We start from the raw sequence: 27,775 nt of genomic DNA on the forward strand, positions 1-27,775 counted from the left end.
ATAGTTTTGCACTGAGAGCGCATCAGCGTTTGCAGCAGCAATCTCCGCTAGTGCGTGCGACTTGCTACTTGCGAGGGTCACCTTGCTGACTGCAACGCCAGCACCAGCACCAGCTCCAGCTCTGTAAACCTTATCACTGAGACCCCGGTCAGTCAACGTAGATCCTCATACGTGCCGCATTTTCCGGAGCCTGTCGTGCCGAGTGATCCTAAATATGCTCCTGGGTGACGCGTAATAACGTACTCCGTAGTGTCTGCAAGGTCCGGAGGTATGGATGGACGAACTGATGTCCGTCGGCAGAGCGATGCTACAGTACAACGGTTCTGCCGTTTTCCGAAACAGTCATTTTTCTCGTTCATCACGACAGGCATGGGACGCATCATCGACTCGGAGACTCGCCCTATCTCCGGATAAGACAGTCGACTGTGGACCAGTTTGGATATCGGTCTAATCTTATCATGCTCGCATTCTATCGCTGTTCCATCTGCCCTCCGCTCTCGGAACCAAGGCTTATCAGGCCTCCAATGGAGCCCCCAAGGTTCCAGGGACGAGAGCCTCTCGTGGGGGTCGCAGACCGCTCTTGGGAATCGGTTGGAATCGAGGGAATGATTCACCGATTCCCGTGTGGCATGGTGCCCGTCCGGAGACTACCCATCAGACCGAAGGAGTGATTCGGAATCCTGGAGGGATCCGTGGTGGAGGCGCAGACACGGTCAAGAGTGAAAATTCTGTTTGGTCCACTGCGATCACCCATGATCCCACTCATGCAAGCGCTGTCCTTGGCAAGACACGGTACCTGTTACCATCCAGCGACCACGGAGCCCCGATGCGGTCGCTGTCGACTCGACGGCGTACTCCGTCCTCCGTCCTAGATCGCGAGGCTAGGTGGAGTCGTTAAACAGACTCTGGGGACAGCGCGCCCTGTGGCGAGTCAAAATGCGATCCCTGCAGGCGTAAAACTCTAAGTGGCCAGGCACGGATTGTCCTCTGAGGTACGGAGTGCTCCGTACGGTAAATTATTACGGTGGCCAACGGGGGGGCGCCAAGGGGTAAATGAGGCTAAGTCTAGTCGTACCCGCGAGTAACCACGATAGGATTTCCCCCCACCTCAAAAAAGAAAATTTATGTTCGGGTGTGGCGATCGTGGGTACGGGTGCGCTAGGGAGACTGCGGCGGGGATTCTAGAATTCTAGAAGGCTTGGGCGATGGTCCGCGGAAGTCGCAGGGGGCCCGGCTCGTCATTGATCTCGATTCAGCCGGAACAGATATAGCGGGCGACTGCGTCAACGAGAGTCGGATGAAGAGTTTAGCCTGTATGATCCTCGGCTGGTACTCTTCGCCTGGTACTCAGGGGCGGAGCGCGAAAGCGCGAAAGAGGCGAATGATGACGCTGTGACGCTGGGACTCTGGGACTCTGGTACTCTGGTACTCTGGTACTCTGGGAGGAGCGACTGGCTGGCTGACGAACCGGCAGGATGTCAGGTGTTCACCGGGGAGGCGACGGCACCGACGGCCGAAATGTGTAGTGAAAGTTTTATGTCATCACGCCCGGTCTTGCCACCACGACTCAGACATCTCCACGGTAGGCAGCGGTCAGGCCGCATGCCAGGAGGTTCGCCGATCGGTCCCAGAGGGTACGTCCTGGTCGGTTGTTCATGCAGGTGTGTGTCCGCCATCGATTGAAGATGGCCCAGTTCTGTCCGATCCGACTATCAAAGCTTCGACAGCGCATTCCAAGCATTCCATAAGGCGATCGACAGGGCCTCATCCTTACCCCCAACGAACTGGGCTAGCCCTGCTTCGGGCTTAGCGGCGCGGTCTCGTGTGACGAAAGGCCGAGGACGCGAGAATGACGTGACGTTCCAAGGAGGACAAGCTCACGATACGCAAGGGGGGGGGCCCGGGGAGGGAAGGAGACCAAGAGATGTGCGTGTCATTAAAAGTATGCGGGGCGTAGTCGGCCGGTGACTGGCCGAGGGCCCATACGGGGCCATACTGAACCGTGGGTCTCTGGAACGATTGCCATTCCGAGACCGGCTAAGGGCGTGGTTAGCGTCGCCGTCCTGGGCATGGGCCTATCCGGACTAGGGATTGGATCGTTTGCTTATCCCGCCAGTCCTGTTGATCCTCTGGCGGGACGGGAATCCTGTAGGATCTTGGGCTCTGTTAGGCTCCTATAGGACGATAGGAACGGTGAAAAAAAAAAAAAAAGGAATGAGTCCACGAGGACAATCGCCACGCGGGGGTCACATTCTTCCAGAACAGCCAGAATGGGTTCTGGAAACGCCGTGGACGTGGGCTTGCCTTGCCTAGTGGAGGTTGAAGGATTTAGTGGATGTCTCGACGTGAGCCCATCCCTGCAGGGGCAGCTGGCTCATCCCTTGCGCCCGGCGCTTGTTGTAACCGTAGCGGTTGAGGAACAGGTGAACAGGTGTACACAGTCCGAGGGGAGGCAGGGATTGACCATTCAGCGTTGCCACAGGGCATTTTCTTCATCGTGATCACTCCACTTGGGTACGCCAGTCCGGCCACTCCATGGATGCCCTATTCTGGCACGACCCTCCGGACATGACCCGTACCAAAATTACACCAAATACATTAATGCCCCCATTACGTCGGTATCGACCCAGAATGATTCCAGAACCGCTTCCAAAGTGGAGCCGCGCCCTTTTTTCCTTTATTTCCCTTTCGCTGGGCCACTGGGCCACTGGGCTGACTGAGTATATCGATTCCATCATTCCCTCGCCTCTCTGGGCGCTTCTGCGTTATCTTCACCTCCATACTCTTCTTCCTACACACGCTCTCTCTCTCTCTCTCCTCCCTATCCACCTCCTAATTTTCTTACCTCCCCCTCTACATTCGTCTTCTCTCCCCCATGGGATTCTCGTGCCGCTTTGTCTCCCAATAACTCCATCTGTCTCTCTCCGGTCCAAGCTGGAGCCTCGTCCAGCACCCAGGGGAGGGCCGGTGAGAAAACGAACGAAGTTCCACGGACCTCGCCGCACGCTCTACGCGATGCTCACCAAGAAGTCTCTGGCACCCGCTTTCTTCTGGAACTTCTCCCCATCAACCACTCCCGAATTGTCCCCCACCTCCTCGGACAGTGATTCCGACGAGGACATGGATTCGTCCGGCTCCCGCCCCGTCAGCCTGGCCGTCTCGACGGGAGCCTTCTGCCCCATGCGCCCGACCCTCAACGAGGTTCTGGCCAACACGGCCGCCCCGCCCTACACCCTGTCCGCCTTCATGGCCTACCTCTCGCAGAATCATTGCCTCGAGACGCTGGAGTTTACCATGGAGGCCAACCGCTACCGTGACACCTACGATGCCTTGGCGGCCCGCCTCGGCCCCAACGGCCTCGCCGACCCACACACCCCGGAGTCGCAACACCTGCGCATGCTCTGGCAGCGGCTGATCATGGCGTACATCTTGCCCGGCGCCCCGCGCGAGATCAACTTGTCCAGCGAGGTTCGCGATGCCCTCCTCCGCTACCGCGACGTGATCACCCCGCCCACCCCGGACATCCTCGATTCCGCCGTCAAACGCATCCACGACCTGATGGAGGAGTCCATCTTCCTGCCCTTTCTCAACAGCCACGCCACCTCGCCCTCCATGCCGGCCCAGAGCGGACCGCCTTTCAGCCCCGACGACAATATGAACCTGTCAAGCACCTCTCTCGATGAGCACCCCATGAACCGCGCCCGCTCCCGCACCAACCGCACCTCCCCACAATCCTCCACCAAGGATCTCGCGTCCGTCAGCCGCTCCAACGACTCACTCAGCGCGGCCTCTGGCTCCGGTAAGCGCGGCTCAGGCGCCCTGCTGAGCACATCCGGCGAGTCGGCCTCGGTCGCGCTGACCGACGACTCAAGCCCGCAGTCCAGCCCGACCGCCGAGGAGCCGATGACCCCGCCAACGACGCCACCCACCAACGAGCCGCATCCAGCCCTGCACAGCCCGAAGCTGCGCACCGACAATCCCTGGAAGAAGATGGGCATGAAGCTGGGCTTCAAGAAGCGGCCCGGACCCGGCAGTGGAGGCGCTACGCGGGACCCAAAGATTCTGGGCCTGGACGACTAAAACACAAAAGTGCTCATTTTGCCGCACTTGTCGGACACCTGCTGGTGCCGACTACGACTTTTATCATACCATCACTGATCACGACATGACCCGCTCCTACCGATTTTGGTTATTACTTTCCTCTCAAGGACTCGATATATTCCTCATCCTTGCTATCACTAGCGCATCTTCTCATCGATGCTCCACCCCACCATGTTTCCTCTCATCTCATCTCTCATCATTTGAAACGCATCTCACATGACCCGACCTGATCCGAATCTATTCTGTTAGCGTTCATTGGCGGTGTATAAGAGCACGATGCATCCAAAGCATACGAACCCGGCGTTGTTTTTTTTTCTCTTGACGGTTCAGTTCACTTTTGTCCTGTTGTTTGCGTTGTCAATGTCTCCGAGCGAGCATTGCGCATTTCATGCCTTGCCTTAACCTTTCCTTTCCTTTTTTTTTTTTTTTTTTTTTTTTTTTTCCCTCTCTTCTTCTGGTCCTTCCCAACCACCTGCGCTAGTGGTACGGTACGCACCACTAGCTGGTTCGCATGGGCCGGAAACGGAGCACCACATTGCTACTTGGTTCCTGTCATATAGACCGTTAAAAGGCCTGTTGGTCGTGTGACCGATAGGATGGGCGGCGTTCTTTTTCTTTTCATTTCCGGTGCTTCCTTGGTCACGCTCTTCACTCTCCTGCATTTGCATGGCGGATCTGTGTCGATAGCTTGCTACGATAGGATGGTGCTTTTGGTTCAATAGACTTGATACCCCGATTGACTTGGTTGACTGTAACCTGTAGTAACCTGTAACCTGTAAAATGGAGAGAGTACTGTAGGAGTAGAAGCGATCTCCATTGCCGATGAGAACCCCTTGGACCTGGTTTGGGCTGGGTGCAGGATGTAATGAAGAGACAGGAAGAGTTGAATGGACGCATGATGTATGATGTATGATGCCGCCGTCCTCACCTAGGGCTATGTGCACTGCGAGCTAGCAGGTCCATACAACGAACGAGGAGCACATCTTGTCTACGTGGTAAGACGAGGCCTGCGTTCCTCGAATAGCAAGTGCCATATATCTCCCGCCATACCAACCCTCCGCTAATTACAATCTACCCTCCGCCCTCCTCTCGTCTCCATCGCCCCAACATCAACCTCCCATCCTCCCCCCTCCAGGGCATCTACATACCCCTCAAACCGGCCCCCCTCATTCAAAACATCTAGCACACGCGCCACAACCTCGAACACTTCCTGGCTCGTCTTAGGCCGAGATTGACTTTGGCCTTGAGCTTGGGCCTGACTATGCCCGGCCGAAGGAACACTAGACAGAACACGCGCTGCGAGGAGCGCATGTGCCCAGCCTTTCAACTGCGCGCGCACGCTGCACCCTTTCTTCAGGAGGATGGACGCGTGCCACTTGCTGGATGTCGGGAACAGGAAGAGGAGGTATGACTCGTGCGTGAAGAGGGCTGTTAGTTGCGCCATTGGGATCGGCGTTCGGAAGGCGGTGCTCGTAGTGTCGTGGGACGGCTGGTGGCGGGCGTAGGTGAAGAATGATGCGAGCGAGATGCCTATTTCGGCGCTGCCGAGATCTTGGGGTGAGTTCTTGGTGGCGGTGGGGGAGGTGGATGTGGATAGCCATTGTAAGGCGCCGTCGCGGTGGAAGATGCGTTCTTGAGAGGCTACTTGGGCCGGGCTGAGGATAACCCAGGTTGAGGGGTGAGAACGGCTTATTTGGGCCCTGGATCTTGTTTTTGAGCTCGGCTTGGCGGGGATTTGGAGGTATAGGGTGTCTGGGTGTAAAATTATATCTGCGTCGGAGTCGAAGAGCGCTGAGAAGACGATATTTGCCCGTTGGCGGTTTAGGCTCGTCATTTGGACGGCACGGACGGCGGCATAATTCAGGCTGAGATGTAAGGCGAGCAGGGTCAATAGGGCTGCCCAAGTTGTGGTGAAGCTTGTGACGTGTGAGACAACGACGGAGCCAACCTATATCCCGCTTTGGTTAAGCATTCTGACTACTCATCTTCAGTATAAACAAAACAAGATTATCTTACCAGCATGCCCACCAACGAGATAACCGTCTCTTGCGACGAGTCTTTCTATCCAAGTGTTAGTCACGCCCCCATCCCACCACAATTTGAGTGGTCGAGTCGCAGAAGAAAACAAAACTATGGGACTTCCAACATACAGCATTAAGCTCCGCCAAATTTCCCCACTTCGCAAAATGCGCGCTCAAACTGGCCTTCGAGCTCCCACCCGCAACACCGCAGAGCGCGCGCAGCACTCCCGCCGTGCTGAGAATTGAGACGCGCATGGCTCCCGCCGGCACCATCGGCGACAGACAGTCTAGGATCATGGCAACATCGTTGAACACGTCTGCAGCGAGCCGGTAGGTCTTGCATTCCGGCTCGAGGGCTGTGCCGACGCGGTGCGCGAAAAGAATCGTTGCGATACGGCCCGATGTGTCTTGCAGGATGTGTAAGAGGAGTGCCGAGGTTGGGGAGGCGTCCGCGTTGCCGACGCCGACTCCTAGGTCTGGTTAGTATTGGAATTATTCCTATTTTGGGGGGACGTAGGTGGCGCTCTTTGATACGGCATAGCGTACCTTGTAGAACGGCACGGGAGGAGAGGAGGCCAGCTATTGAGCTGCAGAATGCTTGGAGGGAATCCTGTTTGGAGGAGCGAGGGACCTGAGTTAGCACCTGTGCGGTCTGTGATTGAACCCAGAAAGTCGAGGGACGACCCAATGTAGATGTTGGCTTTTGCGATATAGAAGCTTCGCGCACCAATTGACTTACAAAAATTTGATACCTAGCGCTGGTGTCAGATAAGAACATTATCCCACAGTCAGTGGTGTATGCCTGTGCACTTACGGTAGATAGTCATCGCTCACACTTTGCGGATACCCAGAGGGCAAAAAGACGTCGCTCAGATAAGTGATGATGGGTCTGGTGGACCACGAAGAGGAATCAATCGATTCATTCTGTTTCATGCTTTAGGTTAATATCAGACCAATTGTGTTGTTGTGGTCATTTAGCGTTGCGCAAGGTGGCCCGATATGAGACATGTCGTTGAAGCAATGTGGCAGTTCCAGCATGATCGAGTAATGAATTTGCACATCAATTGCTTTGGCACAACGTACACTTTGTATGATGCCCATGAGAATGCCCATTTGGATTGAACATCCGCCAGTTCTGCATCGGAAACGCAAGCTGAAAATGAGATGTCGCTTACCATCACATCCACCCTGCCCACAATGGACGCAGTCCCCTTCGAAGGCGCATCCTGCTCCGAAAACACAAAGGTGGCAATGGGCTTGTCCGCCTCATCCGTCTCCCGAAAGGTTAATCGGGTTTCAATGTTGGAAACCATGCTGGAGTGGTGTCGTCGAGGATGTCGAGGTGACTACAATGTACGAATGTCGAAGCTAGGGAGGTCGGAGAGGCACGTGCGGGGAACATCATACACCGACTACAGCACTACAAGATATACGAGAATATACGGGACATTGAAAATAGTGGAAGAGGATTTTGTTCATTCAAACAAGTTGCTCCCAGAGCTGAATATGTCACAGTGAAACCACCAAAAGGAATGGTCTCCAAGCACACGAGTCCACACCAGAAATCCGGCGTCCGGATTCTATAGAAAAAGAAAAAGAGAAATCGCACTGCTTTTGGGGAGCTGTATGTTGCGCTGGAAAGTAGAAAGGAATAGAACACCCAGAAGACACCCACCAGCGCCAGGTTCGCGAGAAGAAGAAGAAAAAAACCGAGGTGAAGCCAATGGGTTCAAGAGAGGGCAACATGAAACGATCCCGTGCCAAAACAGCGAAGAGTGGTTTCGGCGCATATCGGATCATTGGCCAGGGAGATGACTATAGCTCGGGAAAGCACCAATGAGTGATCGCCGTAGTTCAACTGCAGCGTCGAGCTAACTATCATCCCCAGCGTCCGGTTCCACAGACGCCCGTAATGCCCGTAATCGAGATCAAATAACTGGTGCCAATTGCCGTTGGCGAAGCCATTGACACCAGCAGCGTATCATAGACCTGCCCCCCACACAACTTCTATCATGAGATGAATCGTACCCCGTCGCTCATGGTATATGTAGATTCAAGGAGAAGAAAGAAAAAAAACCGAGACAGAAATCTCTGCCGGCAAAAGGCTTACGCGAGCATGCTCGCACCGCCGGTCTCAACGGCCTCGATCTCTGCCGCGCTCCAGGGCAGACGGCCGAAACGAGCAGGCAGCTCGGCGCGGTCGAAGAATTCGCCTGACTGGGGGCGGATGGGGCCCAGAGCAGAGCCGGGTTGGGAGCCGATGCCGCTGCTGAACTGGGCGCGGCCGAGAGGGCCGTGCTGCTGAGCCTTGGCGCGGTAGGCAGCGAAGGAGTCGGGGAGGGCACCGGCTGGGGAGGCGGGGTGCACACGAGGAGTGTGGTCAACGGACTCTATGGGTTGGGTTGTTAGCTTTGGGGGTGAACTGGCATTGGCGCCGCAGCTCCTCCGGGAGGGAAGAATTTCACATACTGGGGACGGACCGCTTGCCGACGAAGCGGATCAGGGGAGTCCGGGCGGCATTGTACAGGGAGATAGTAGCACGCATTGTGATGGGAGTGAGTGTGGTTGAGGAAAAAGGTGGTTGTTAAGGGCCGAATTCACGTTCACGGGGGCAGTGTGCGAAATCCAACGGGTCCGGTAGTATCCGAACCGACCCAGTCGCAAAGAGAGCGCGGACTGGAGAGAGAGATGGGTTGCAAATTGGGTATTGAAATCGAGCTGGGTAGCTTCGGGGGTCTTGGGAGGACGAGTGTTTGGAGTGATGAGAGTGGGAGTCGAGGGGCCGAGTGGTTGGAGAAGAACAGAAGGAGGGCAGGACGCGAAGATAAGAAGGGTAAGTGCTGGGAGCGTTACCGCTTTGGGACGATCCGACCACTTGGCGCCGACCAGCCGACTTTTCTGCGGGTTCCTGTGGGAGGAAGTTTACAGTGTACTTCAGAGCATTAGCAGTACTCTGAGGACTCCGTATGAGGACTCCGTACTATGAGGACTGAGTATGATGGCTTGGGTTGTTGGATTATTCACCCGCTTCTACACCGCAGAATGGGTCACACCATCCTCCTCGCGGCCGGCGCCTTTTGAGGCTGTCTGGGCTGACCATCTTCATTGGAAGGCGGCGCCGCGGGAAACACCATCTGACTGATCGCTCCTCCTCTTTCTCCTCCCCCGCACGTCTGAAGCATGCCACATGTCCCTCCTCGGTGGACCGAGCTCCTATTTCTGATGATGTCGTAACTCCCTTATTCCCGTCCATTTTCCGCCCCTGCAGCCCGCCCTCGATATCTCCGATCCTTTCCCTTCCTGCAACTCCGGTGAAGCTTCCCCAATTTTTCACGCCCGGAGGATCTGCTTGCCCTTTGTGGCAGCTATCTCGCGCACCAATCACCCTCTGGCCCTGGCCACGATTCCATCCTTTCATTCTTTCTCCTTATAGGGTTGCGCACCATTGATCGGATCTCCCCAGCTGGGCCCCGCAAACCACCTACGGAAGAGTGGATGGGACTACACTACTGGTTTCACGACTCGCTCCGCTGACAAACGTACACATTCCTTCCCGTCCCTTAAGGGAAACTCCAAAAATCCCATTTTGCATGAGGAAGGCACCTAAGGTTTAGGGAAGTGGTGTCACTGCAGCAGGCTCTTGCACGATCCCTCGGTCGAGACTCTGGTGAATGTGCAAAACTCGGCCTTAGGGGCAGGCACAAGCGCAGAAACCCACTCCAGACGGGGACTATTCATTACCCAATTCCCGACACACATAATCATTGGACCTTTCTTTGATAAGCGTGGATCGCGCCACTCGAAGCTTGGACCCTGACTAACACATCCCGGCTTCACCCGCACCCATCAAACTCCCCAGTCGTGCTCGGTGCTCGGTGCTGGCCTGCCTAAGATGCACGAGCTTCTCCTATTCGCCTCGGTTCCAGTCCACCAGCATCATGAACTCCTCCAGCAGCTGGCTGGGCTGACGGCCATGCAGCCTCGCCACGCCATAGAGCGTCGGCTCATCTTCAAAGCCTACCGCAAGCCAGGTCTGATCACCGGGCGCGTGGGCGGAAGCCAGGATCTGCAGCAGTCGGGCGACCTGCAACGTGTGAACAAGATGCTCAATGGTAGCATGTTCTACACGCAGGTCGTCGGCCCCGTTTCGGAGAAGGAGTTGGGGCCTGCGTCCACGTCCATGTCCACGTCCGTGCCTGCGCCGGACCCCGATACCCCAATGGCGGGGACGGACGAATCCAAGCCGCCCGCCCCAGTGCCCAATGCCGCTGTTCCTGATGGTGAAGCCTCTGCCTATGACTATGAGCAGCAGCCCTGGAGGCTTGAATTCCGGGACATTCCCGAGGCAGCCACCCGGTCGGCCATCACCACGCGCGTGATGGCCAGTGCTGCCCTGCCGCGCGGAGACATCGTGCCATCCATGAATGCGTGGGGCTACGGGTGAGTGGCGTACTTACTCCGATAATCGATCTTATGATCGCCGAGCTAATTTGATCGTCCCAGCTTTGTGACCGAATATCTGGTCGAGGGCGATATCTTCATCCACAATGACATAGTCATCTTCCTACACCGCGTGTTGCACTATCCCTCTAGTGACAATGAGCCCCGGGAGCCTCGGCGAAATCTGACTGCCCTCAAGGACATGGAACCATTGGAGAAGACCGGCAGCTATGTACTGCAGGCGTCAATTACCGTTCAAGATGGGACTAATCAAGAGACCATGAAGACGGCCTCCCAGCATCTGTTTGGGCTGCGGGAACAACTCAAGTCGGCGGTTCGTCTGGAGCAGGCAGACCGTCTGTCTTTGGATACACGAGCGAAGTAGAATCATGTACTCCGTATCAGCCCTACCAGGGCGTATTCTAGTCGGCTGTCATGGATACCCGGAGAGGCAGCCTCCAGCCAGTTTGGTCTTGATAGAGCATTTAAAAAAAAAACCCGAAGGCATTATAGCGGCACTCAATAGTATGGAAGGAAGAAAGAATCCCACAAACAGTTGACTGAACCCACTGCTCTGGCCATTCTGTCCCTCTTTAGAATTTAGTTGATGTAGTAACTTCGAATTGCCCCTTTGGGCGGTCGACCATGTGACTTCGTGAAGCTTCAGCGCGTTTCGGCGCGTCAGCTTCTCCGAGTGGTCCCAATCACCTTAAACTGCCGCCAACGCCGCCAACGCCCCTCCAAGCCAGAAACACCACCTCCGCATTCGAATCAGACCATTAGCAAGACGTTTTCCCTCACCCGAACTCTCAGAATGGCCGAGGGGGGGAGCCAAGCGGGCTGCCTCCCCTACTCGAGCAATTTCCCCGCCTCCGCTCCGGCGGAAGGTCGAGTCAACTATTACCAGTGAGGCCCGGCACTATGATTTCTGAATTGAGCCGGATGGATCTGACTCGGTACTCGCAGAGCAATCGGTCGCGACCTTTTTCACACCCGCTTCACAAAAGAAGCCGGAGCCTATCACTTGGCGGGTTCTGGGCACCAGTCTGATCATTGGGAAGTATGTTCCTGCGAAGAGTATATCGGCAGCATCAGAGCAGGCCCGCAGGATAGCATCCTTTGATTTGGTGCGTGACTGTCACCTTATTTGGGACTGCCCTGCAGCGTTGGTGATACCAACGGGTTGCGCTGACCGAATGGCGCTCAGGATTCAACGTTAATCAAGACTATATCGGGAAATACCTTCCCCAGATCTCCGAAAGATTGGCAGTGGTGGGATCCGACGGTTCCAAGGAAGCTCCGCGAGCTCCATTCGGAGGGGTGCGTTCTATACTATAGACCTGACAGAACCGGCCGCAACGCTGACGACTTATCGTTTCCAGTTTCCAAATCGCGATCTTCTCGAACCAGAAAATGATCAAGATTCAGAAAGATATCAAGCACGGAAACAGTGAATCGAAGAGCTTGGCAAACTTCAAAGAAAAAATGACGGCCGTCATGACTCAATTGGAAATTCCCATGACTGTGTACGCTGCTACTACCGATCCGGAGTACCGAAAGCCTCGTCTGGGCATGTGGCGTGAGTTCCAGGATGACTACGATCTTGACGTATTGGGCGTGGATCTTAAGGGTTCATTCTTTGTTGGCGATGCCGCAGGGCGGCCGGGAGACCACTCCGCTGTGGATCGGTAAGTTGTTGTGCTGAGACTTCACATTGGCGCATGATCTGACTGTGGATTTAGTGGGTTCGCGATGAATGCTGGCATGACATTTAAGACACCTGAGGAGTTCTTCCTTGGTCAGCCCCTGGAAGAAGTCCCCGGGATCTTTGACCCGGCTTCATACATCAAATCAGAGTCAGATTCGCCAGGTAAGTGACCGGCTTAGTCCATGGCTAGCCAAATACGCCAGTCACTCCCCAGCCTCTGCGGCAAGAGCTTTATCTGCGATCATCACCTAATAACTATATCTTCACAGCAGTCCCCAAACCGTTCGCCCGCAAGCATCCTCTGGAGCTTGTTATCTTTTGTGGCAGCCCAGGCTCTGGCAAATCAACCTATTTCTGGAACAACCTGGAGCCGCTAGGGTACGAACGAGTGAATCAAGATATCCTTAAATCAGTACGTATCCACGACTTCCTCAGGAAATAACAAGTCTAGTTATTGACTCGCCCAGCGCCCGAAATGCCTCAAAGTAGCCCGCGAGCACCTCGAGGCCAAGAAATCCGTAGTCGTCGGTCAGTCTTACTTGACGGTTGCCCGCTCTGGGCTCCAGCCCAGCTCCCACTACATTTCGCTGCGTACTGACCAAATCGCCTTGCAGACAACACGAACGCAAATCAAGAGACCCGGGCCTTCTGGCTAGAACTAGCCAAAGAGCTCAACGTACCCATCCGCTGCATTCACTTCCTCTCCCCGCCCGAGTTGTGCAAGCACAATAACGCTGTCCGAGCCTCCAACAAGGAATTGGCATGTGACGCTCCTATTCTTCCCATACTGTACGGCTAGTGGATCTAGTACTAATACTCTCATTCCAACAGAACCCAGAAGCCAGACAATCTCTCCCTGGAATCGCATTTGGAGACTATGCGCGCAGGTACCAGGCGCCTACTCTCGACGAGGGCTTTGAGGATATCATACCTGTGAAGTTCCAATTTAAGGGGACCGAAGAGGAGAGTAAGTTGTGGGGCCAGTATTGGACCTGAAGGGCTCAATGCGAGTCACGGTTAGTTTTCTGGGCATGCATCTCATAGTCCTTAGCCTCCCCACTCCCATCTCGAAAGGGGTGCTACTGTAGTATATCTCATTTCAACACTGCATACTATGTCTTCGTATTGCATCGGACTTGAACGCTTCATATTCTATATACAAACCATTATATTGAAGTCAATATCTACTACATATTTCAGCCCGTGACCATCAAATGGCCTTACAGTTCTTCCACGGACGAATACCCAGCAATTGTGTGTGCCCTATCAGCCTTCCTGCTTCTCCAACTAGGGATCATAAAGCCCGTGGCAAGATATATGCAGAGAAGGTGGCTGTGTTTTCTTCGAGGTTGTCTCTAGGGCGTCTTTTACGTTGGAATCTTGGGGCTCCGGTATACTCAAGGTGGATAAGCTCGCAAGATCAACGCCCCTTTGGGTTAGGGCCCTTTGTAAAAGGCTCGATGGTTGGGATCCACTGGACTTGAGTCATCCACTATGCTCCTTCCACCTCAGGGACTCAGCCTCATCAATAGCACGCAAATTATGGCCCGATTAAGACCAGTGCCGCCTGTGGGCCCTTCAAGGACTCTCCAGCATTGAATATCTCCCCCCATGCCAACTCGCCTCCCCCTTAGCTTGTTTTCGTCCCCACCAAGTTTCAAGCCCCCGTGCCTTGACAATAACTATATTACAAGGATAATATGTTCACCTCGATTTCGTCGCTAATACACCTGGAACCTTTGTTTGAATTGATGCGCTATGGTTGGAGTAGCGGGAAAATCGAAGGGTTGTAATACCTGCCGAGAACGAAAAATTGCGGTAGATATCGAGCTCTATCTTGTCTGCTTCGTGGACAAGCCACTGATCCTAAAGCTAGTGTGATCAGCAAAAACCAGCTTGTACGCAGTGCACTCGGTCAAATCGAGTGTGCGCTGGGTATCAGAGGAAGAGAGTCTTCGTATTGGTGCAGCCCGCAGCCAAGAAGAAACATGTCTTTCTCCGGTCTTCCCCCTCCGAACAGGAAGCAGACTCCGCGCTCTCACGAGTTCCGGTGGGACCCCCAAAAGTTTCGTCCACCTTCTTTGGTCAGCAGCTTTTTACTCGAGTCCAAGCTAGGGAGGTGGCTCACTCCATGACCGAGACAGGCACGGCCTTTGGGATGATGCAGAGACGTAACGAACGCCATAATTTGATTCTGGCCTTTGTTGTACATTGCTTTCCGACCCAATGGTCTTCGTCGGCTTGTCGATCGTGGATAGCAGTGCTAGCAGAACTGCCAACGGAAGTGAAGGCTCTGGAAGCCTCAAGCGCGGCAGTTGCGGCCTTGGCAATTGGGCACAGGTTTCAGAATCCTGCATTGATCCGAGGGAGCCATAATCTCTACACCCAGGGGCTTCAACAGTTGCAATGTGCTTTGCGAAATCGCCATCTCGTGCGCGATGACGGGACGCTTGCTGCCTGTATGGCCTTGAGTCTTTATGAGGCCTTGGAATGTCCTAGTGGCGGGTCCGATGAATATTTCAGCCATTGTGAGGGGCTTCTTGCTTTAGTTCAAGCCCGTGGCGTCAATGCGCACTCTTCGGGTGCTGGCCATGAATTATTTCTTGGGGTCCGAATTCCAGGGGTACGTCTTCGGATGGCGCCCAAGGTGGTTTCTGACGACACTTGAAATCCACTTTCCCATCACTTACTAATATGGATCTTAGATTTTGTACGCCTTAGAGCGCTGCACTACAAGTTTTCTGTCTGACTCTTCTTGGATGAATCAGCCCTGGGAAAAGACACCAAAGACTTTCTTCAGCCAGGTTGTGGATTGCCTCGCACAGGCCCCCGAAATTCTCCAACGCGTGCATCTACTGCACTATCTCAGCCCAGAGGAACAAGCCGACGTATCTTATGAATTGATTCATGAAATGCTGGCAAATTGATGAGATGGTGGATACGATATTCTACGAAATGCAACAGGCCACGACAGATCCACTGTATTGGCCGGTACCCTCCCAAATGGATATTTCATCTGAGGCCGAAATCCTCGCCAATTCCTTCCCAGTAGTTTATCACTTTGCTGATCTCGGGAGTGCTACAACGCTCATACTATTATGGGCGATACGAGTCATGCTTTGGTCTGGCCTTTGCAATCTGTACAACGTTATCATGCCCGGGAGCTCCTTTAATATTGACAGACATCCTATTATACGATCTGCTTCTGGGGCGGCCGACTCACTTCTTGCGCTGGGCCATCGCAGAGACTACCTTTCTATGGCGCACCATGTCTGTCAATCCGTGGAATATATTTTGGGGGAGGCAACTCTCCTCGCCGGACCGCTGTCGATTAGCCCCGCGCTAGGAATTGCGATTGAATCTCTACGGGACCAACCTTGTTATGCTCGAGAAGTTGCGTGGTTGCGAACGGCCCTAAATATGGCTCAGCAGAGAGGGCTAGGTCTTCTCAAATATTCCCGATAATGATACTAGCTTTGAATCAAACATTCTAGGAACCTAAGAGCATTGTACGAGCGTGATGGTTCCCAATGGCGATGAAGTGGGGATTATGAAGACAAACCGAAGCAACTACAATTGCGAGTAGCGGTGGGCGCGTATACATGGAGTGCACAGTCGCGTCCTCGCGCGGTGTGAACAGTCTATTTCCCATGTTGAATCCGGTAGATACCTTGCATTCCCCGGATCAACACAGGGTTTACTAAAGGGTACAGCGTATCAAGGGAGAATGATTTTGAGACAGGTATGTATTGCGCACAAGCTCTGCGATCATGTGCCAAAGTAAAGTAAAAGCAGCACGATGGCGCCAGTATATACATACAAGAAGCAACGTTTTGTGTTTTTGGAAACGAACCAAATGGAACCAAAACGAGTCGAGTCTATCGGGTGCTATGATATAGATATAGTAAAATGCGAACAAAGTCGAGGGTATATAATGAAGAAGGAATGGACGGGCGTGCACCCAGCCGAGGGAAGATGCAAATCCACCTGCGGGGGACTCCCCAAACCACGTGCGAAGTGAGCAGTGCACTGGAGAGTGAAGACCGGCAGAAGAAATGCTCAGACCCCGGCGCAAGAATCCGGGAAACAAGAATAGCATGACTCGGAAGAGAAGGAGACAAAGGAAAGGCATGGCCCGGCGCGAGAGCAGTAGTCGCAGTCCGGACCGTGAGTCGTGAGTCATCATCAGAACAAAAAAAGAAACATTAGTCGTGAGGGTTGAGCTTGGCCAAATCAACACTTTCCTTGATAAAGTCAAGTATCAGCTTCGACAGGCCAAGTCGTGTAAGTCTATTGGTCATTATCGTAGGCGAGGTCGCTCGGAAGCAGGACGAAAAAGAGAAGAGCAAGATGGGTGGAGACAGCGTGCAAGGTTAAGCTCAAGACCGGCCAACCAGGTCTTGGAAGAAGCGGAAGAAATTGCGCTTCTTCATCGACTTGGGGCGGCATGGGCCCGCGATCTCCGCGACCGGTGACACAGCCATCGGCCCCACGATATCCTCGTCACCCATTTCGGGGAACTTGGCATTATCGTGCAGTCGGGGGATGCAGACCTGCTCGCAAGGGCGTAGATTGGACTGGGTCAGGCTGAGCGGGACGCCATATACGGACCCAAGTGTGCTGAGGAGGGCTTCGTGCTGCGCGCGCCACTTGTGGTCGGTGCACTCCCACTTCTCGCCAGTGAGCTTGTAGATGTTGGAGGTCACGCCGTAGTGCTCGCCCGTGCGAACCAGGTGCTTGGCGAAGTTGCAGCGCGCCATGTCCCAGTCGGCGCGCAGCTGGTGGAAGCTTTCTAGGTCGCAGATCGCTGGCACGTACGGCTCCGGTTGGATGGTGAAGTTCGCGTGACCGAGCTTGTTGGCCCATTCATCGTTGGGGTCGGAGAGAACGAACGGTGTTGGCTCGCCGGAGATGGTGCGGACGGTGCTGGCGCGCGGGCGCGACATTGAGGCCACGGAGGGCTTGGAGGAAAGTGGCGGGGAGGGGATGCCGGCCACTGTGGCGAATCGGGGATCCGAGGTCACACCGTAGTATGCGGCTTCGCTCACGTCTGCGACAGAGGGCGACTGCAGCGGGGACTGCACACGCGATGTGACCAGGCTCATTGAGTCATCGCCCAGCAATGGGGGAAGCAGAGGAGTCGTGGCTTGCGGCGCGTCATTGTCATCCTGGCTGAAGCTGTTTGCCTGTGTGATGTCAATCGGGCGCGTGCCAGAGTTGCTCATGCGCTCCTCAAAAATTGTCTGGGCGGGAGACGGAGGGACATGGGAGTCGATGCGAGTGATCGGGTTCGCAATAATGGGGCTGGCTAGAGCGGATGAAGCCGCGGAGTTGGCGCGAGACCGCAGATCATCCGGGAAGATGTCGCGTTCGGGGCTCCCTGAGGCGCGCTTGGACTTCCATCGTGCAGACACGGTGGACACGCGCGAGCCGATGCGCGAGACGCCCATCATCGACAAGCTATCGGATCGCCGCTTTTTAGGCGAGTCAGAGATGTCCATGCCACAGTCGCTCAGGTCGTAGCTATCAGTGGGGTGCATAGGGAAGTAGGGTTCGTCGGCGGTGGTCGTGCCACATTCAAAGTGCTCTATCGTCGCGTGTTAGTCTCAGGGTTTCCCTAATGAGTCATGTGGGGGTAGGAAGCAAGTCCACATACGGAAATATTGATCTTCCAACGAGTCTCGTGCACAGGGTTCTTCTTGAACGCCTGTCAATTGGCTCCGGCTCGGACTGTCCATGGAGTTTCCCAGGCCGGACGATGATACCAAAGAAGAGACCGAACTGGAGACGCGGTTATGGCCCGTCGCAGAGAAGAGGGAAATGGCCGGCGAGGCGGGCGCAGAAGTATTGACGGCCAAGGGCGATTGGGGGAGGCGGGGAGAGTCCGTCACGTCGAAAGACTCTCGTTGCGCGTCGATGATCTGAGACAGTATACGCATTGCGCGAAGGGCGAGGCCGCAGGGCGTCGCGAGGGCTGGTGGCAATGAGAGTGGTCGCCGAACAGCATTGGAGGTAGGTAAAAGGACCGGGGGGTGGCGACTGCGCTCAATTAATGAGCGAGCGAGCAGAAGCAGTGCCGAGCGAAGCGAGTCACCGTGGTGATTGCCTAACGGAGGAGGAGACCCGATGAGAGGTGGCGGTGTGATGCAGGAACTGACCAGCTCAGGGACGAAAGCGCGGATGGGGATGGACAGAGGGGCAGTCCAATGGAGGCCAGGTGAGCACAATGGGCGAGCAGAAAAAGGAACGCCAGCGCAGACGTGGGCCAAACAGGTGGATGGGTCGTGCCAGCTGGCTGGGCAGGAAAAGGCGCGACTACTCGTCTGAATCAGTAAACGGGCCGGTGACGATGCGCCCAACAGGGAGATCCCGGCTATGGTGCAACCCTGCAGATGATAGCAGGGGTGAGGATGAGGTTGTAGAAAAAGAGAGAGAGAGAGAGAGAGAGAGAGAGAGAGAGAGCGCGAGAGGAAAAAGAGAGGAGGAGGGAGAGGGACGATGGTCGAGTCGAAGGCGAGGGAAAAAGAGCGAGAGGGCCGTCTAGACCTCGCCCACCACACAAATCGTGCTAAGACTCCGACACTAACCTGACAAAGAGCAAGCCAAGCTAGCCTCCTCATCCGAACGTTAGTGGGTTCTTCTTTGTTTCGACAGCTTCGGCCACCTTCGACACGCGACCGAGTCGACGATCGGTCGCTTGCCTCTAAAAAATTCGCTCCGTCGTGTTCCGATGGTTAAGGTGGCTTGCGTACCATGGAACACCGCGAGCAAGAACACTCTGGAAAGTGTGGAACGTCTGGAAGCATGCCCGTTTTACATCTACTCCCGAACTATCTCCAAACTATCTTCCCAGCCAGTTGCCCGTCACCTCGGCTACATGCGTGTATCGGATCCGTGCAACCTGCGCATTCCCATCCCTCCAGGACCCTTTTTCATGTTATCATGTCGGAGGGGCTGTCATCGGCGATCGGATCCTCACCTAACCCAAGCCCTAGGGTCCCCTTCCCACTTGGCTGCAAGATCGGCGGTGTCTAGACTGTGCCGGTGGAGTGCCGCATCTCCTAGCACATCCCAACCGCATGGCTTATGATGCCATTCCCCTCCTCGCCCACTCAGAGCACACCAAGCTGAAGCAGCCGATTGTGTTTAAGACAGGGTCCTTGGTGAGCAGGACAATCGTCATTCTGTCTGCCGTCCGTGTCCCCCTGCTCTCCTCGGCCCCTGTTTTCGGTTCTAACGCTGTTCCACGGCTTCTGGGCTTCTCGGCGAACTTCGCCCGCATGGTGCATCCCGTGGCTGGTGCGATCAGACAAGCTGATATGACTGACAAGACTGATGGGATAGGTCGCACAGCGACCGGTGTAACGAGGGACGGCCCTCCGGCGCCACCATCAGAACCTTACTCCGACAGAAGAAGCCGAGGAAAGAGAGGGAGAGCGAGAGCCAGAGGGTGAAGTCGCACAGTGGTTCCTCTACGCCATCCCGACTTTCCCGACTTTCACAGGCGTCCGATCAGGGTCGGACCTGCCAGGCCTAGACATTCCCAACGACAAGCTGCGGGGTCTTACATTTCCCCTCTCCCAACAAGCTCTCACGAGCTCACTAGGATCGATCTGGGACAGTCTCTCGGGCAGATTCTCCGACGAATGTCAAGGCCTGCGCGGAAAGCCATCTCCATAGTGTGCAGCGCTAGCATGCACGAAAAGCCAGGGAACGTGCACCCCCCATTGGCATCTCTGGCGACGTCAGATCCACATGGCCGACCTTTTACCCGAGAATGTCAGCAACCATGGCTGGTCAGGTCTGAACCACGAAACTGCTCCAAACTCACACGGGATGTGCGTAAGAGGCAAAGGGGAGAGGGCTTGGCCCGTGGCGCACCGTTGCCGGCTTTCCGTCGGTTCACGGTTGGTCGGTTGTCGGGAAAGAGGCAAGTGGTTAACCGATTGGATAGCTCGCCTCTCTGATTATTGATCGTTGACATGACGCATATTAATAATTGTCCATGACTGATCAATCGCTTTTTGGGGTCATTTCCAGTCTTTGGTTCTTGGATTTGATTCCCACCAATCGCAGGGCAGGACCCCTGCCGACTGGTTAATCTCTTCCCCCTCCAATCAACGGCCGGCGTGCCGATCGGCTACTGTAGAAAAAACGACAAACCTAATCGTGTGGGTCGAGAGAGACGGGCACATTTCTACCTGCTGGATAGCGGATATTCTGAGTATTCTCCATATTATCCATACTGTTGGTGTATACTCTGCACACACGTTCTGCATCGCCTACAGAGCCGATTATGTGTGTTTCGGTCGATGCTGTGGCCAATGCTCGTCCGACATAAGCATTGTGGCAGCGCCGGTTGCGATCGAAATATCTTGCCAGAGTTGCACGGGGCACTGGCACTAGTACCTGGTCGAGTCCGTGGTAGAGTGCACCGAGGAACAATAACAACTCCCGTATCTTGCCTATGTACCTATATATCACACACACAGTGCTACCACGACATGGCTATACAACATGCAAATGCAAATGCTTCGCAACGGAACACAGATTCCCTAGATCCATCAAGAGGAGTCGAACGGTATCCAAGATGGTACAGTGTACACAGCTTCAACCTGTATACCTCGACTATGCATTCATCCCTCCTCCCGCCTCTGCAGCTACCCATCAGGCCACAGTCCCCCGAGTCGCCGGCATCATCGCCCCAGGCGGCGGCTGGTTCGTCTTCTTGAACTCATCGCACATCTGCTCGAATGTGACCCACTCCACCCCCTCGTGCTTATTGATATGCTCGATAATCCTGCAGCCAGTTAGCTAGTGTTTGCCTCGACCCGCCAGCCTCCGCCTCTCCCCCGGGGGCACCTTCACTTTTCCCAGATCGGGAACGTAGAGGGCTGTCTCACCGTTCGTGCATGAGGAGCACATGTGGGCGCCCAGAGACGTCCGGGTGGATCGTCATCGGAAAAATGAACTCGTCATACTCGCGGTAGAAGTAGTCGAAGTGGTCCTGGTAGGAGATGCATGTTAATCAGCCATGCTAGAGCAAATGGCCCGTTGCCGCGTCAGACCCGCCAGAGCGGAGCCAGACAGGACAGGACAAGAGTAGAGCGAAGCAGAAAGTGCACCAACCTTCCAGATATCCTCGACGTCTCGTGGATTTACCCACCCGTGACTATTCGCCGAGTTCTTGATAAACATCATCGGCGGCAAATCGTCAATATACCAACTTCCCGGAATCTCCACCAGTCCTGTCGTCTGCCCGCGCACAAGCGGCTTCATCCACGTCTCCGCCTTCTGCGCGTAATCAATCTTCGTCCACGAGTCGCCCGTCCGTAGCCAGTACATCTGGCAGTCCTCGTGCGACATCGAGTGGTCGTATTCAATGCCGTACTCGAGCAGCAGCTCCACCATCTCCGCGCTAGCCTCCCACCACGGCGCGACGATGCCGCGCGGCGGCTTGCCGCAGAAGTCTGTCAGCATCTTGTACGTCTTGTCGAGAATGTCGCGCTGCTGCTCCTTGGTCATGCTGACGGGGTTCTCGTGGGAGTAGCCGTGCAGCCCGATTTCGTGCCCGGCGTCGCGGACCTGTGCGCATTCCTCGGGGAATGTCTCGAGTGAGTGGCCTGGGATGAACCAGGATGCCTTGATGTTATATTTCTCGAAAAGTTTGAGGAGTCGCGTGGTTCCGATGTGCCCTGCCCAGAGACCTGGAATGGCGCAATTGTGAGCAATGATCAACGCGGATGGTAGGTTATACGCTTGAAGCCTGTGATGTGGTTACCTCGACTGATATCGCTAACGCTGTCTTCGCCCCCATACGAGCCCAGCCAGCCCGCTACGGCGTCGATATCGACACCGTAGCCAACCAGGACTCGCTTCTTGCCCATGACTACCCTTCCTTTATCAATCTAGGCTAGTTGGAAAATAAGTGTAGAGGTTGGGTTTACCGCTGCAGCGAACGGTTCACAGGGTGCAGTGAGAGCGGTATTCTGATGATTGATGAGAGAGGTGTTGAGGTGTTCGGCGACGCTAGAAAGTTAAGAGGGGTAGGTGAGGGGAAATCTATGGGTTTCTTTTATCAACGCTTCCCCCATCATTGCAAGCTCTCTCCAAGGGTGGGGGTTGTTGCGTGCAGCTGGCATCTCCCACCGCTAGCGAGGAACCGATGCGGATTCCGCGTGGATGGGGGCCAATGCTAATTGATGGGGTTTTAATAAATTTTTGAAAAGAAAGTGGCTTCTCCCAAGTAAATGGGTCTAGGTCTTTCCGATGGTTATCGTCGCAAGACTGGCTAGGGCGTGTCTCGCTCTACGGATCTATGGGAGTGTCACGGAATTTTGAATAGCCGGGCAATCCGGCGTTTCTAGAGCTGATTTCTCAGTGTACGGCCTCGAGCTTGGCAACCCTATCATCCACATTTGGCTCGACTATGCTCATGTTGAACTAAGGAAGCGAAGCGGTATCAGGCTCGCCAACAAACCGGTAAAACCTGCGTTGATACAGTAGCTATTTACAATGCATTGTGTCCATGCGTCTCGAATGGCAGCCCAATGCAGAGTAAACCAACTGCTACCCACAGCGCGGCACTGACATAGATTGGCGCACTGGTAAACCCCGTCTGGGACGAAATCAAACTAGCCACTAAACCACCAAGTCGTAAAAGAGCCGCAGCTGTGCCAGTCCCCGTACCGCGATGCGGTGCCGGGAATGACTCAGGGGTGAAGGCATACATGATGGCATATTCTGCATATCGGCGTTAGCTGCGTGAATCGAGGAATCTGCGTGCTTCGAGGAACCTTACCAAAATTACCCAGGAGACTTGTCACGCAGGAGAAAGCTAAACTGGCGGCGGAGTTGTTGACTCCCACATAGGCGAAAAGAAACACTGCTGTGACCACGGCTGAGATTCCCATCATATACCGGCGTCCCAACTTTGTATTTACCGCCACGGCGGCGGATAATGGGCCCACTATTCCAACAGCCGACGTGATGCAGTAATTCCGATACGTCAGATCAAGCGAAGAGTTTTCAGTAAACTTGGTAGCCAGGTATGACGGAAGGAAGTTGAAGTATAGAGGATATCCGATGCCTGAGGGGGAAGGTCAATATCACTCCTCACAATACCCATCATGGATATACTCACCAATCGTTAACCATATCGTCCAAATGATGATGGTATGTATAGAAAGCTTGCGAGTGGCAAATAGAGCTCGATAATGCTCTCCTCTGAAGGCCTGCATGTTTTCAGAGATAATTTCCTTGGTTGACAAATGTGAACGCCCTTCTTTCTCATTGGAAGCTACACCCAGCCGGGCATCGATCTCACGAAACATTCCGATAGTCAAAGGCTCTGGTTTGCCATTCTGTCGGGCAACATAGTTCACAGCATCCACGGCGTCTTCATCCCGCCCCTGGGAGAGGAGAAAACGTGGAGTCTCGGGGATCTTGAACAAGAACATACGAATGAACGTGAAAGCAAGCGCCATCGCACCCAGAGTGATCATAGTATATCTCCTGGATGAGTTGGTGTTAGCCTCACGAAATAGGTAGGCAGTCAACATCATGCGTACCATCCCATGTTGCTCTGGCGAGGGCAAGTCGCCGGCGTTGCATCCGTCGGGCAGCTGTAATTGGCCAAGAAAACCCATGTAATGAGGGACACAACAAGTTGACCCAGGTTCCACCATGCAGAGAGCGCAGTAAGGAGATATTGGTGACTGGCTAGTCATTAGTCATGATAGTCACGCGACGTGCATGCTCATACGTACCTCCCCGGAACAAATTCCAAGAATATCATCGAGTCTACCGGTACATTCCCGCCTGCCGCCGTACCAATGACTGCCCACATGGCACTGAAAGCGATAAAGTTCATCGAGCCGGCGACCGCACAGAAAAACACACCAGCTATAAGAAGTGTACAGTTGAATGCAGGGCGACGGCCGATGAGGTCGCTCGAGATTCCCCAGAACGATGCACCCAGGATAAGGCCAACATAATACGCAACTGAACTATAGCTGACGTGAACTATGTCGGAGAATTCTTGCTCAATCGGAGGCTGGACGCTGCCAATGCCTTGAGAAGCAAACTAGACACGGGGTTCTGATCAGCATTGGATCCAATAGGAATAGGGGAACATACGTTGTCAACTATCCATCCAAACCCAGTCACCACGAACAATTTCCATTGGAATCTAGCTGTGTAAGCCACATGTCTTTCAAGTCAGAGCTACATCTACTCACTTTCCCATGCCAATTTCTTCCATACACTTGCCCACCAATTCGGATTTGAGGCGGTAGGCATGAGTGGTAGAAGAGCCATAGAACTGCTCTACTTCACTGTCCTCCAGGGCAATGACCTTTCCAGTGCCTTCATCGGAGACCAAGTCCCGGGCTGCCTGCACGTTCTTTTTGTCTGGTAGAATTTCATCCATGTTGAAGCGAGTAGTCTTCGTGAGTCTTACTTTTCCTTCAGACCAGGTCGATTCATATACTCTCCTTTAGTTCATATAATCTCCTTTAGGGCTGAGATTATGCTGACAGCACCATGTGGCCAATAGGATATACGTATAACTGACTGTAGTAGACGATAACAAGGGTGGGCAGCGACCGATCCGCCGGCAAACCCCCCACTTTTGATGAAAACATAGGATACGAATAGCCGGAGATTGGATTCGCATTCTTGAGCTTGGACCACTCCACCACATAGCTAGGCATAGCAGCTTCAGTGAGGTACTTCTTGATTTACGATATATCCAATTGGTTGTGCACATGGATGACCAGAAGAACAGTCTGATTCAGGGTAGTCAAATTGGTGAAAGATACATAACGTCGTTCCAATTTGGACAACGCAACTACGCGCCCACTGCCGCGACCGAGGGTGTCGCCTCCAATTTCGTAGTTTCCATCTCCCTTTTGTACTTCTCCGCTCGCCCGTAGCTTTCTTTGTATGCCGCTGTCACCATGTCCTGGACGGTAATAGGCGGATATTTCGCGGCTTCTCCCGGCGCTCGACAATTGGGGAGACACTCGCAGAGGTAGTCTGGGTTCCCGCTGAAGAAAAATGGAATGGAATATCGTTCACGGCCCGATTTATTGATCACACGGTGGATGTTGGACTTGTACTTGTCGTTCGCCATGCGCATGAAAAGATCCCCTAGGTTCACGACGTAGGCTCCCTCCACAGGCTTGACCTGCATATCAAACCCATTAGTTGAAGTCAAAAGATGATATAGATAATGTATGGTCACGCACATCAAGCCATTGTCCGGAAGGCGCATCCAAAACCTGAAGGCCATCCACCTCGTCTTGTAAGAGTAGAGTCACACAGCCAAAGTCTGTGTGGGCACCAATTCCACGGTTTAGTGTCTCGTCTTCGTCTTTCGGTTGTGCGGGATAATGCAAGTAGCGCATTGTGGCTACCGCTCCTGTAGTAAGAGGTTGGAAAAAGTCCGAGTCCACCCCTAAGGTCAAAGCGACCACGCCTAGCACATCCTTCGCCAGCTCAAATACCGCATGGTAGTAGTCCATTGTAGTCTTCTGGAACTCGTCCTTGTCAGGGACGGTCTGGGGCCATTGGTTGGGACCGCTGTTCAATTTCTTCTGCAGAAAGTAGGGGTGGTCCTCCGGAATCTCTTCGCCAATATAAAGTCCCTCCTTCAGCTCCGGGCCGGTGCCGACTTCGAGCATCTGCGACCGGAGAAGTTCGTAGCCACGATTAAACGAGTTGAGATCTGCAATGTCAGTTGAAAGTCATCAAGGCCGCGGAGAAAGAGCGCACTTTTGTCAATTTCCATTTTATCGTCTAGAGGTAAATCAAAAAACCGCTTGGAGCATTTCATCACACGTCGCTGCAGGTCCAGCGGGACGCGATGGCCGGTGATCTGGAAGAAGCCATTGTAGTGGCAGCACTTTCGCACTTCCTCTACCAGCTTGGCCTTTGCTTCAATGTCACTGCCGTAGAATGCGGAGAAATCCAGGATGGGGGGAGCAGATAATGCCGACATATTGTTTCGCTTCACTCCTATAGTCTGGGTTGTTTCTCGCGCCTGAATTCGCCGAGAATGCTTTTGCTCGAATATATCTTCCAGAAATCTCATCCATATCCCCTCATTGCCTTACAGAATCGGGCAGAATGCCGACTCTCAAGCCACGACTAAACAAATCTGATGGCGAGAGCAGTCGTGAGGGTGGGGGTTTTGGTCAAAGATGGGGTGATAGAGTGGATTCAGCCGTCCCGCTGATAAGATGATCTGCGGGGGAAGGTCGCGGCGCGACAGGGGCTGTTATCTTCTTAGGCAATGCTTGATTGGGGCTTGGAAGCGGTATCTGTGTTCTCAACATATCAACAGAGAGTCTACAGTAGGTATGATGGTAGCGCTGATGGCGAAGATTGTTGTTACGCATGTAAGGGGGTTATAATAAGAATTCGTAGGGTGCCACCTGCTCCCGTGGTCTTGTGAGAAAAAGAAAACAAACCAGAACCAAGTTCAATACGTCTCTGCAGACTAACTCGCCAATGATGGAAAAGGCATCAGATAATGAAGGGAATGTAGGGCAGACCTTCATCTATTCAGACCCGGAAGCCGAAAGGCTTTATCGTAGGAAGGTGGACTTTTGGGTCTTGCCTATGCTATGTTTGGTGAGAACATCGGATCAATCTGAACCACTCCGACTGACATTTACAGATGTACTTCTTTGACTGCATGGACCGAGTAAGTCTCACTCCCCGCCAGTCGTGTCATAACTGATAGGAGTAGAGTAACGTAGCAAATGCCAAAACCGATGGTCTCGAAACGGACCTGCATTTCCAAGGGAACGATTATTCCCTTCTCATTGTGCTGTTTTATATCCCGTTCGGGCTGTTTGATCTACCATGGAACCTCTTAATTAGGCGCTATTCTGGCCGACTCATGCTCTCACTTAGTACGTTCATTTCGGTCCATGGCACCATCGCGCACGACTGACGATACTCTCTCGAACAGTGTCAATGGTCTGGGGGATCCTTGCTCTCTGTCAATGTGCAGCTAAAGGGTTTGGTTCCTTGCTTGCCATTCGAGTTATTCTAGGTGTCTTCGAGGCGGGATTCTTTGCCGGAGCAACGTTTTACTTGACACTTTTCTATACTCGAGGAGAGATGGGGTTTCGTCTGGCTATCATGCAATCTTTTGCAGTTCTCGCCTCTGCCTTCAGTGGTCTCATCTCCTTCGGGGTGTTCCAAATCGATAGCCCAACCGTCAAAGGATGGCAATGGCTGTTCATCATTGAAGGCGGAATGACTTTACTCATCGGCATTCTGGCGTTTTTCATACTACCAGATAGTCCACAACACGCCTGGTTTTTGAATGATGCGGAGAAAAAAGCGGCAACAGCCCGGCTCCTTCGCGACTCGTCTTCCGAAGTCGCAACAGAGTTCAACCTCAAGGCTTGTTTCCAATCTTGGACTGACTGGAAGTTCCCACTTTGGTGTATCATTACTTTCACATATCCAGTCGCTTATGCAACAGCGA

The 27,775-nt window shown here is 53.9% G+C and overlaps 11 protein-coding genes across 11 annotated transcripts; 5 read left to right on the forward strand and 6 right to left on the reverse strand.

The window, feature by feature from the left end:
• Positions 1-3,015: 3,015 nt before the first annotated feature.
• N7482_008588 (regulator of G-protein signaling domain-containing protein) lies at positions 3,016-4,080 on the forward strand (the record flags this gene model as incomplete). The annotated part of the gene is made up of 1 exon (XM_056690712.1): positions 3,016-4,080. One exon carries the CDS (start codon positions 3,016-3,018, stop codon positions 4,078-4,080), a length of 1,065 nt encoding a protein of 354 aa, XP_056540477.1.
• Positions 4,081-5,161: 1,081 nt separating this feature from the next.
• N7482_008589 (RUS1 family protein) lies at positions 5,162-7,435 on the reverse strand (the record flags this gene model as incomplete). Its single annotated transcript, XM_056690713.1, has 6 exons — positions 5,162-6,049; positions 6,118-6,162; positions 6,252-6,592; positions 6,669-6,874; positions 6,937-7,056; positions 7,206-7,435. 6 exons carry the CDS (start codon positions 7,433-7,435, stop codon positions 5,162-5,164), a joined length of 1,830 nt encoding a protein of 609 aa, XP_056540478.1.
• Positions 7,436-8,228: 793 nt separating this feature from the next.
• Positions 8,229-8,667, reverse strand: N7482_008590 (alpha-ketoglutarate dehydrogenase subunit KGD4; the record flags this gene model as incomplete). The annotated part of the gene is made up of 2 exons (XM_056690714.1): positions 8,229-8,512; positions 8,592-8,667. 2 exons carry the CDS (start codon positions 8,665-8,667, stop codon positions 8,229-8,231), a joined length of 360 nt encoding a protein of 119 aa, XP_056540479.1.
• A 1,347-nt stretch (positions 8,668-10,014) lies between these two features.
• Positions 10,015-10,947, forward strand: N7482_008591 (mediator of RNA polymerase II transcription subunit 18; the record flags this gene model as incomplete). Its single annotated transcript, XM_056690715.1, has 2 exons — positions 10,015-10,562; positions 10,626-10,947. 2 exons carry the CDS (start codon positions 10,015-10,017, stop codon positions 10,945-10,947), a joined length of 870 nt encoding a protein of 289 aa, XP_056540480.1.
• Positions 10,948-11,530: 583 nt separating this feature from the next.
• On the forward strand, positions 11,531-13,266 carry N7482_008592 (putative DNA 3'-phosphatase Tpp1; the record flags this gene model as incomplete). Its single annotated transcript, XM_056690716.1, has 8 exons — positions 11,531-11,689; positions 11,770-11,882; positions 11,945-12,250; positions 12,305-12,432; positions 12,540-12,682; positions 12,738-12,798; positions 12,885-13,034; positions 13,079-13,266. Coding segments are annotated over 8 exons (1,248 nt in total), but the record flags the coding sequence as incomplete, so codon positions are not given.
• Positions 13,267-14,401: 1,135 nt separating this feature from the next.
• Positions 14,402-15,197, forward strand: N7482_008593 (C6 zinc finger domain-containing protein; the record flags this gene model as incomplete). The annotated part of the gene is made up of 2 exons (XM_056690717.1): positions 14,402-14,893; positions 14,976-15,197. 2 exons carry the CDS (start codon positions 14,402-14,404, stop codon positions 15,195-15,197), a joined length of 714 nt encoding a protein of 237 aa, XP_056540482.1.
• A 1,452-nt stretch (positions 15,198-16,649) lies between these two features.
• On the reverse strand, positions 16,650-18,209 carry N7482_008594 (uncharacterized protein; the record flags this gene model as incomplete). The annotated part of the gene is made up of 2 exons (XM_056690718.1): positions 16,650-17,857; positions 17,927-18,209. 2 exons carry the CDS (start codon positions 18,207-18,209, stop codon positions 16,650-16,652), a joined length of 1,491 nt encoding a protein of 496 aa, XP_056540483.1.
• Positions 18,210-19,349: 1,140 nt separating this feature from the next.
• On the forward strand, positions 19,350-19,950 carry N7482_008595 (uncharacterized protein; the record flags this gene model as incomplete). Its single annotated transcript, XM_056690719.1, has 2 exons — positions 19,350-19,629; positions 19,682-19,950. 2 exons carry the CDS (start codon positions 19,350-19,352, stop codon positions 19,948-19,950), a joined length of 549 nt encoding a protein of 182 aa, XP_056540484.1.
• Positions 19,951-20,937: 987 nt separating this feature from the next.
• Positions 20,938-22,157, reverse strand: N7482_008596 (polysaccharide deacetylase family protein; the record flags this gene model as incomplete). Its single annotated transcript, XM_056690720.1, has 4 exons — positions 20,938-21,070; positions 21,174-21,277; positions 21,400-21,977; positions 22,052-22,157. 4 exons carry the CDS (start codon positions 22,155-22,157, stop codon positions 20,938-20,940), a joined length of 921 nt encoding a protein of 306 aa, XP_056540485.1.
• Positions 22,158-22,780: 623 nt separating this feature from the next.
• N7482_008597 (MFS transporter) lies at positions 22,781-24,727 on the reverse strand (the record flags this gene model as incomplete). Its single annotated transcript, XM_056690721.1, has 7 exons — positions 22,781-23,013; positions 23,072-23,359; positions 23,414-23,784; positions 23,841-23,987; positions 24,039-24,355; positions 24,409-24,460; positions 24,510-24,727. Coding segments are annotated over 7 exons (1,626 nt in total), but the record flags the coding sequence as incomplete, so codon positions are not given.
• A 393-nt stretch (positions 24,728-25,120) lies between these two features.
• Positions 25,121-26,272, reverse strand: encD (Fe(2+)/2-oxoglutarate-dependent oxygenase encD; the record flags this gene model as incomplete). The annotated part of the gene is made up of 3 exons (XM_056690722.1): positions 25,121-25,459; positions 25,521-25,999; positions 26,047-26,272. The coding sequence occupies 3 exons, from the start codon at positions 26,270-26,272 to the stop codon at positions 25,121-25,123; spliced, it is 1,044 nt and encodes a 347-aa protein (XP_056540487.1).
• Between the last annotated feature and the right edge of the window lie 1,503 nt (positions 26,273-27,775).

This window comes from Penicillium canariense (genome assembly GCF_028826845.1).
Source record: "Penicillium canariense strain IBT 26290 chromosome Unknown utg000006l_segment0_segment0, whole genome shotgun sequence".
Taxonomy (NCBI): domain Eukaryota; kingdom Fungi; phylum Ascomycota; class Eurotiomycetes; order Eurotiales; family Aspergillaceae; genus Penicillium; species Penicillium canariense.